The sequence below is a fragment of the Scylla paramamosain genome, chromosome 9 (genome assembly GCF_035594125.1).
Source record: "Scylla paramamosain isolate STU-SP2022 chromosome 9, ASM3559412v1, whole genome shotgun sequence".
NCBI lineage: Eukaryota > Metazoa > Arthropoda > Malacostraca > Decapoda > Portunidae > Scylla > Scylla paramamosain.
Genome location: NC_087159.1, coordinates 17,732,501 through 17,742,899, shown reverse-complemented (window position 1 = coordinate 17,742,899; position 10,399 = coordinate 17,732,501). Strand labels below are relative to the sequence as shown.

The 10,399-nt window shown below is 38.9% G+C and overlaps 1 protein-coding gene across 1 annotated transcript in view; it reads left to right on the top strand.

The window, feature by feature from the left end:
- The first annotated feature begins 494 nt into the window (after positions 1-494).
- The window catches only part of LOC135103259 (KRAB-A domain-containing protein 2-like), a 29,479-nt gene continuing 19,574 nt past the window's right edge, over positions 495-10,399 (top strand). The window contains exon 1 of the mRNA XM_064009304.1: positions 495-808. Coding sequence (XP_063865374.1) covers positions 495-808 — 314 coding nt within the window. The remainder of the gene's footprint in view (positions 809-10,399) is intronic.

Here is a 10,399-nt window from a genome sequence, read left to right as displayed (position 1 = left end):
GGGATTTACTTGATGGCAGTGTGCAAGTGACCAGCCAAAGAAAACGTCACAAACATTTCTCCAGCTTCTTTGTAAAGGAGGACAAACTATGCTACTGCAGTGATGTATCAGGCATGTTTGATGCTATTGGAATTGTTTGCAATGCAGATGAATGGAGACTCTGCGCTGACAGCTCCTCCAAAAGCCTGAAAGGTGTACTTCTGCACAATGGAAACAAGTATTTATCTCTGCCTCTTGCTTATTCTATGGATCTTAAGGACTACAACAGTGTAAAGCTTCTACTGGAAATTTTGAATTACAACAAGTATGACTAGGAAGTTATTGGAGACTTCAAGATGGTAGCTTTCTTGATGGGACTTCAAGGAGGTTTAACCAAGAACCCCTGTTTTCTTTGCCATTGGGACAGTAGAGACAAAGCAGCACATTACCAGAGAAAGCACTGGCCTCCAAGGACTGACACTACAGCGGGAGCACAAACTATCAAACATGAGTGAATGGTGAATGATCAGAAGGTTTTGTTTCCTCCACTACACATCAAACTGGGTGTCATGAAACAGTTTGACAAAGAGTCTGCTGCCTTCAAATATCTTCAAGACTTCTTTCATAAGCTTTCACAGGCAAAGGTGAAATCTGGTATCTTCATTGTGCCACAGGTAAGGAAAATTATGGAGTGCTCAGAATTACTACAGAAGCTCACAGAAAAGGAGAAAAAAGCTTGGGAGGGATTCATTGCTGTAGTACATGGTTTTCTTGGCAACAAGGCTGATAACTATATGGAACTGGTTGAAGCTTTAGTCAAAAAGCTATGGTGAGATGGGCTGCTCACCTCGACAACTTCAAGAAGAATATTGGAGCATATTCAGTGGAACAAGGGGAGCACTTCCAGCAAGATATAATGAACTTTGAACAGAAATATCAGGGACCCTTCAATGAAAACATGATGGGAGACTACATTTGGGGGCTCATACGTGAAAGTGATTTGTTGTATTCACGCAAATCAAGAAACTGTTCATTTTCAATCCTAAAAATTAATTTCAGAGGTTTTAAAATATTTTTTTTGTTATTTGAATTGATTTTTTGTCCAAAAATGGTGAAAATGATGAAATTTAGCTATTTTGAGGAAAAAAAAACATTACAAAAGCCACAAAAGCAAAGTTTGAAAGGGATAATGGACATTTTCTATTGTTTTGCAATGAAAAGGGTTGGAAAATAACACTTGTTTTTTCAAAGACAAAAATAGTGTTATATAGTGATAATAGGAAAAGAGTGGGTGACAGGACAGAATCCTGAGGAACACAAATGTTAATAGACTTAGGAGAAGAGCAGTGACCATCTGCCACAGTAGCAATAGAACGGTCAGAAAAGAAACGAGATAAGTTACAGAGAGAAGGATAGAAGTAGTAAGAGTGTAGTTTGAAAATCAAAGCTCTGTGCCAGATTCTATCAAAAGAAAAGTTTCACTAAAATCCCAAAAAAAAGGATAAACACAACTCAGTTTCCTTACAGAAGATCACCAGTATAGCGGCTGCAACGGAACCCATACTGGCGATCAGGTACAAAGTTGTGGAGTGATAAATGTTTACGAATTTTCCTCTCAAGAAAAACTTTAGGGAGGCAGAATATTAAATAAATTAGATGGCAGTTTGAGAGATAGATAGAAATAGCTCGAAGAGATTTTTTTTTTTTTTTTAGGGGGACACCGACCAAGAACAAAAATCCAATAAAAAAAAAAAAGCCCATTAAGATGCTGGTCCCTGAATAGGGTCCAAAGTGGTAGTCAAAAATTAAAGGATAAGTGTCCTGAAACCTCCCTCTTTAAGGAATTCAAGTCATAGGAAGGTTAAAATACAGAAGCAGGCAGGGAGTTCCAGAGTTTACCAGAGAAAGGGATGAATGACGAGAATACTAGGTAACTCTTGCATTAGATAGGTTGACAAATTAGGGGTGAGACAAAGAAGAAAGTCTTGTGGAGCGAAACCGCGAGAAAAAGAGAGGCATGCAGTTAGCAAGAGCAGAAGTGCAGTTAGCATGAAAATAGTGATAGAAGATAGCAAGAGATGCAACATTGCAACGATGAGAAAGAGGCTGAAGACAGTCAGTTAGAGAAGAGGAGTTGATGAAACGAAAAGCTTTTGATTCCACCCTGTCTAGAAGGAAGTGGAACCCTCACATATATGTGAAGCACACTCCATACATGGACGGATTAGGCTCGTCTACAAAGTTAGCAGCTGGAAGGGTGAGAAAAACTGGCGGAGACGTCTCAGAACACCTAACATCATAGAAGCTGTTTTAGCTAGAGATGAGATGTGAAGTTTCCAGTTTAGATCATAAGCAAAGGACAGACCGAGGATGTTCAGTGTAGAAGAATAGGGATAGTTGTCTGGAAGGTTGTGTCGAACTGATAGATGATGGAATTGAATTTTTGAGGTATTCAGCAATACTAAGTTTGCTCTGCCCCAATCAGAAATTTTAGAGATCAGAAGTCAGGCGTTCTGTGGCTTCCCAGTGTGAACTATTTACTTTCTGAAGGGTTGGACGTCTACAAAAAGACGTGGAAAACTGCAGGGTGATACCATCAGCGTAGGAGTTGATAGGACTAGAAGTTTGGTTTAGAACATCTTTGATGAATAATAGGAAGAGAGTGGGTGACAGGACAGAACCCTGAGGAACACCAATGTTAATGGATTTAGGAGAAGAACAGTGACTGTCTACCACAGCAGCAATAAAACGGTCAGAAAGGAAACTTGAGATAAAGTTACAGAGAGAAGGATAGAAACCGTAGGAGGGTAGTATATAAATCAAAGCTTTGTTGCAGACTCTATCAAAAGCTTTTGATATGTCCAAGGCAACAACAAAAGTTTCACCAAAATCTCTAAAAGAGGATAACCAACACTCAATAAGGAAACCCAGAAGATCACCTGTAGAGCGGCCTTAACGGAACCCATACTGACGATCAGATAGAAGGTTGTGAAGTGATAGATGTTTAAGAATCTTCCTGTTCAGAATAGACTCAAAAACTTTAAATAGGCTTGAAATTTAAGAACTAGTACGGTAGTTTGAGGGATTAGAACGGTCACCCTTTTTAGAAACAGGCTGAATGTAGGCAAACTTCTGGCAAGAAGGAAAGGTAGATGTTGACAGACAGAGCTGAAGGAGTTTGATTAGGCAAGGTGCAAGCAAGGAGACGCAGTTTCGGAGAACAATAGGAAGGACCCCGTTAGGTCCATAAGCCTTCTGATGGTTTAGGCCAGCGAGGGCATGGAAAACATCATTGCGAAGAATTTTAATAAGTACCATAAACTAGTCAAAGGGTGGAGGGGAAGGAGGAAGAAGCCATGAATCATCCAAGGTAGAGTTTTTTTACAAAGGTTTGAGCGAAGATTTCAGCTTTAGAGATAGATGTGATAGCAGTGGTGCCATCTGGCTGAAATAAAGGATGGAAAGAAGAAGTTATTAGAAATGTTTTTGGCTTCATGCCAGAAATCACGAGGGGAGTTAGATCTTGAAAGATTTTGACACTTTCTATTAATGAAGGAGTTTTTGGCTGGTTGAAGAACAGACTTGGCATGGTTCCGGACAGAAATATATAGCGCATGAGATTCTGGTGATTTAAGGCTCAAGTACCTTTTGTGGGCCACCTCTGTCTCTTGTATAGAGCGAGAACAGGCTGTGTTAAACCAAGGTTTGGAAAGTATAGGTCGAGAAAAAGAGTGAGGAATGTACGCCGCCATGTCAGACACTAACACGTCTGTTATGCACTCGGTACACAGAAACGGGTCTCTGACATGAAAGCAATAGTTATTCCAAGGAAAATCAGCAAAATGCCTCCTAAGGTCCCTCCAACTAGCAGAAGCAAAACGCCAGAGACCCCTCCGCTTAGGGGGATCGTGAAGAGGATAGGAGCAATAGGAAAAGATACAGATATAAGATTGTTAGTAGAGGAGCCCAACGGAGAAGATAGGGTAACAGCATAAGCAGAAGGATTAGAGGTTAGGAAAAGGTCAAGGATGTTGGGTGTATTTCCAAGACGGTCAGGAATACGAGTAAGGTGTTGTACCAATTGCTCTAGGTCGTGGAGGATAGCAAAGTTAAAGCGTAGTTCACCAGGATGGTCAGTGAAGGGAGAGGAAAGAGAAAGCTGGTGGTGAATATTGAAGTCTCAAACAATGGAGATCTTCGCAAAAGGGAAGAGAGTCAGAATGGACTCCACTTTCGAAGTTAAGTATTCAAAGAATTTCTTATAGTCAGAGAAGTTAGGTGAGAGGTATACAGCACAGATAAATTTAGGTTTGGCAGTTACTCTGTAGTCGTAGCCAGATGATGGAAAACTCGGAAGATTCAATAGCGTGGGCACGAGAGTAGTGTTAAGTCGTTGCGCACATAAACGCAATATCCAGCTATGGATTGAAAATGAAGATAGAGAATGTAGGAGGGAACAGAAAAGGGGCTACTGTCAGTTGCCTCAGACATCTGTGTTTCAATCAGGAAAAGAAGATGAGGTTTAGTAGTGGAGAGATGGTGTTCTACAGATTGAAAATTAGATTTAAGACCGCGAATGTTGCATAAGTTCATGAAGAAAAAAATGAAGGGGCTGTCAAGACACTTAGGTTCGATACCAGAAGAGTAGTCCGACCTGGGGGCATTTGTGGTCCCCTCCTCAAATGGAGACTCCGAGGCTGGTGTAGGAGTCGCCGCGATAATTTTGAATTTTGAGTGAAGGGTGTGTGTGTATTAGGTGCTTGTAGTTTTGTGTGAAGGAAGAGAGTTGTCTTTAGAGGGAAGGCTATGACTGCCCCCTTGTGTTGTGAGAAACAAAGGGAAACGTTCAGTGAGGTCACAGCTGGGTTTAATGATAGGTTTACAGCAACCGTTGATCCAGTGCTTTAGACCTCACTGGTAGTAATTATCGTTTCGAGAGGTGCCTACTGAGTCCTGCTCTCTAGGCTCTAGGCCAATGATTCTCAACCTTTTTCTCTCCATTTCCCCGTTCATGAATTCTCAACATTCGTTTGGCTTCCCTTCATTTTTCTTCCAAATCCCACCCGAAAAAAAAAAGTAAAAAGTAGAAATAAATAAATAAGTAAATAAATAAATAAATAATAATAATAAAATAATAATGATTATAATAATAATAATAATAATAATAATCATAATAATAATAATAATAATAATAATAATAATAATAACAATAATAATAATTGAATGTTGATGAGAACACAGATGACAGTTGACAGTTATTATTATCTTGTATTTGATAGATTTCTGTGGTATACAATAATAATTTGTAACAGCCCACCATGCCCCCCTTAATTCGTGCCATGGCTCCCTTGGAGGCCATGGCCCCCAGGTTGACAACCATTGCTCTAGACTCTCTGACTAGGCAAGGTCACGCACGGAAACACAATTTCGTGGAACAACAGAAGGGACACTGTCATTTCCGTAGAGGCCTCCAGCCAACGAAGGCATGAAAAACATCATTGCGAAGGATCTAAATGGGTAGCATGAAGTAGTTGCAGGGTACAGGAGAGGAAGGAGCAGGACCTGAATCATCCAAGATGGCGTTTTTAGCTAAGTTTTGAGCAATGAGTTTAGCTTTAGATGAGATGACAGTGGTGTCATCATGTTGAAATAAAGTTATTAACGAGGCCAGAAAACGCCTGACTTCCAATCATTATTTTTTTTATTGTTGCACAGCAAACTTAGTATTTTTCAATGATTCAAAAACTCAATTCCTCTGTTTCTCATCTCGACACAACCTTCTTGGTAACTATCACTTCTTTTTCAATGACACTCATCTGTCTCCCTTTTCTATATTGAACATCCTCGGCCAGTCCTGTACTAATAATCTAAACTAGAAACTTCACATCTTATCTCTAGCTATAACAGTTTCTATGAAGTTAAGCGTTCGGACTCCTCTCCACCATTTTTTTCTCACCTTATAGCTGTTGAATTTGTACTGGGGCCTTATCCGTCCATATATGGAGTACGCTTCACTTGTATAAGGTTTGACACATACCGCTCTGCTAGACACCGTGGAATCAAAAGCATTTTGTGTCATCAACTCCTCTCCTCTAACTGTCTTCACCCTTTTTTTAATCACCGTAATATTGCATCTCTTGTTATCCTCTACCGCTATTTTTATGCAAACTGTTCTTCTAATCTAGCGAACTGCATGCCTCCCGTGTTCTCTCGGATTCACTGCATTAGACTTTGTGATTTCTCTCACCACTATTCTGTCTACCTCTCTTGTGCAAGCGTTAACCAGTATTCTCAGTCGTTCATCTTTTTTTTTTTTTTTTTTTTTGGTAAACTCCCAATTAGGCAGTGACCTAGTCACTGGTGACTGCCTGAACGGGAACAGTGAGTGCCCCAACAGTATAACTTGTCATCAGAGCCTACATATGCTGAGCGCTTACCCACTGCAGCACACGGAATCAAGTCTACCAAGAGATAAAGCGATCCACACAAGTGCTGCATTAAACAATGAATTCAACAAGAGGTATAGACAAACAAACAAAAATAATAATAGACTGCTGGATGCAGAATAAAGACGAGGAAACAACAAAGAAAGAAACAATTAATATTTATTACAAAGCAAAGTATACAACAACCCACTAAGAAAAAAAATATGAGGCAAATTGTCAAGAACATATCTCCAACGAATCAGCTTAGTAATATACTACACAAACAAGAAAACCAGCCACATGCTCCTATGAAACAGCCCCAACGAGACAAAAAGTCTCTTTGAACAATCCAATGTCGTTTATAGATTCACCTTCAAGCGAGAAACTAGGAAGCCTTTCCTTCCACCTACATCGGCATGGCGTCAATGAAATTAACTAAACGTCTCATTTACCATCTTGCGTCCGGCGTCGCTGAGCCCAACCTTAATGTTTAATCAGGAGAGTTGAAACCAATACCCATCATGACAACCGCTGCACTACAAGATAACCAATCAGAATCAAAGACACCGTGAGCGAGAGGGTAGGCCACGCCTTAAATATTGCTCACCCACGTAATTTCTCCCAAAAGTTGAGAAAATTTTCCTATGTATGACAATTAAATATTCGAGTCAATTACAGAAATCATACAACATAAGACACTACAACACACACTTCCCTAGCACCTTGCAATTGTCAACACCCTCCCATAACCAGTGTACGCGTAATTTGCTGTGCTTAAACACCAACACACTCCTAACCTTCGCAACATAACAACCAAACTCCAAAAATTACTTAACAGTACCTCACTTTCAATAAATGATTAAATAAATAAACAACTATGAACGAGTAAATAACAACCAATTTACGTAATGCACTTAACACTCATACACATTTCCTTCACATACATTTCCTCCACCACTTTTTTTTTTTTCACACCCATCATCTTTTTTTTCCCTTCATTTTTACCTTTCTAAAAAAAAAAAAAAAAAATTCCCACCACTACCAGCGACTGAAGAAAATGAAGAATTCTGAAATTGCCACTACTTTCAACCAAACACCAATATACTACACAAATTTCAAATATATATGTGATAAATATTAAAAAGAAATGAAAAATAATAATATACGTACATATAACAATATACGCTATTATGAAGATCATAGAAAGTAATGTTGCCAGGTCGAATTCATTTAGTATGTAGAAACCACACACACACACACACACACACACACACACACACACACACACATTAAGCGATTTGTATATAGCAACTTTACTTTCTATGACCTTCACAATAGCGTATATTGTTATATTTACTTATATTATTTTTCATTTTCTTAATATTTATCCTGTGTATATTTCCTCTTTTCGTAGTATATTGTTATCGTTATAATAGTGGCCCATGTTAATTGTCTATCTTACGTAACTGATTATTGAAAGTGATTCAATGGATATTCTTATGTCATGTGTTTCCAATACATTTTTTTTTTCTTTTTTCCTCTCAGTTGCCTATTATTTTTGTTAGGGTAGAGAAACAAGCTAAAAATGATAGACTCACCTCTGGCTCTCACCCTTGCCAATATATTTTTATGTTACCAATGGTAATTATTGACCTAAGCTTCTAATTTACCCACAGTCTGTCTTTTTGTTTCTTATTCTTTACACAGCAATGAGATGAAATTCAGGGATGAGATACATGAGCTAGATCAATGATACATTAATCTGAAATTTTTGTCTTCTATCAAAAGCTATTGGCAAGTATATACAGAGCGAGGAAAAAAAAAAACAATAAAAATAAACTGATCAATAATTATACGTACATATTCCAAAACGTCAAAACTTGAATTTTGTTGTTACAATAATACTGATTTTCTTAATTCAAAACACATCTTTGTTTCTTACCACTGCTACATAAAAGAAAAAAAAAAGCTTCATTGAGACCTTTGGCAATGGATTAACTCAAATTTAGGGCAGAAGAACGTTCGTATGACTGAACCTGCCGTGGGGGTTTGGCGAGCTGCTTTTATGATTTAATTTCTCAGCCCCTCAAGGTTTTGCATAAGGTATCAGGACTTTTAATGCTGTTCAGACACATTAAAATATTTGATGAGATAGATAAGATAGTACAGTTGTGTACTCTTGGGTTCTTCTTAGTTGGAAAATAGTTGCATCACTAATTATAGCATGAATGTTTGTGCTCATTGGAATCTTTTTTTTTTTTTCGCATCTACACTTCAAGGATCACACGTTGCTTAATAAAACCTTTCGTTATTATTCATTGACATCCAACACGTTTCTTGGAGAGAAAATTGGTTACAATCAGCGTGTACCAAAGATTGATCACACTTTTCCCTTAATATCCATGCTCCTTACCTTTCTAAAGTTTAGAAGGCCTTGATATTCTGGTTATGACGATTTCACAAACACGTATCAGCTTATAATTATTTTTTTTTAAAGTAACCTGCCGTAAAAGAAGATCCACTGATGATATCTTTATTTTCTTAGTAGGATTTAGGTAATTCTCTCATCGGAGTTTCGATAAAACCTTTATTATCATGTAAAACATCTCAACAAAGCCTGACACCAAACTACTTCCAGAGCATCCTCCAGAGGTAGACATCAGGTACCTTGTGTTGGCCGGATCTTTGTCATGTATAGCATAAAAATAGGCTGCGTTAAACCAGAGTTTGAAAGGTTTAGACAGAAAAATTGTGCAATATACACCTTCATGGCACACATACTTACCTCCTTTACGTATTTAGCACATAAACTGGAATATCTCCTGAGGTCCCCTAGTTGGAGGAGACGAAACGCACTCCAGAGGCATTTGAATTTCGAAGGATCCTGCGGCGGAACTAAAATGATAAGGCAAGATAAAGATAATATGAGGTAATGGTCAGAGGAGGCCAACGGAGAGGACTCAGTTAGCAAGATCAGAAGAGCAGTTAGCATGAAAATAACAGTAGAAGACAGCCAGAGATGCAACATCTCTGTGAAGCATACTCCATACATGGACGGATAAGGCCCTTGTACAGAGTTAGCAGCTGGGGTGGTGAGAAAAACTGGCGGAGACGTCTCAGAACACGTAACTTCATAGAAGCTGTTTTAGCTAGAGATGAAATATGAAGTTTCCAGTTCAGATTATAAATAAAGAACAGACCGAGGATGTTCAGTGTAGAAGAGGAGGACAGTTGAGTGTCATTAAAGAAGAGGGGATAGTTGTCTGGAAGGTTGTGTCGTGTTGATAGATGGAGGAATTGAGTTTTTCAGGCATTGACGAATACCAAGTTTGCTGTGCCCCAATCAGAAATTTTAGAAAGATCAGAAATCAGGCGTTCTGTGGCTTCCCTGCGTGAAAAGTTTACTTCCTGAAGGATTGGACGTCTATGAAAAGACATGGAAAAGTACAGGGTGGTATCATCAACGTAGGAGTGGATAGGACAAGAAGTTTGGTTTAGAAGGTCATTGATGAATAATAAGAAGAGAGTGGGTGACAGGAAAGTACCCTGAGGAACACCACTGTTAATAGTTTTAGGAGAAGAACAGTGACCGTCTACCACAGAAGCAATACAACGGTCAAAAAGGAAACTTGAGATGATGTTACTGAGAGAAGGATAGAAGTCGTAGGAGGGTAGTTGGTGCCAGACTCTATCAAAAGCTTTTGATATGTCCAAGGCAACAGCAAAAGTTTCACCAAAATCTCTAAAAGACTCAGTAAGGAAAGCCAGATCACCAGTAGAGCGGCCTTGACGGAACCCATTCTGGCAATCAGATAGAAGGTTGCGAAGTGATAGATGTTTAAGAATCTTCCAGTTGAGGATAGATTAAAAAACTTTAGATAGGCAGGAAATTAAAGCAATAGGAGTGTAGTTTCAGGGATTAGAACGGTCACCCTTCTTAGGGACGGGCTGGATGTAGGCAAACTTCCAGCAAGAAGGAAAGGTAAATGTTGACA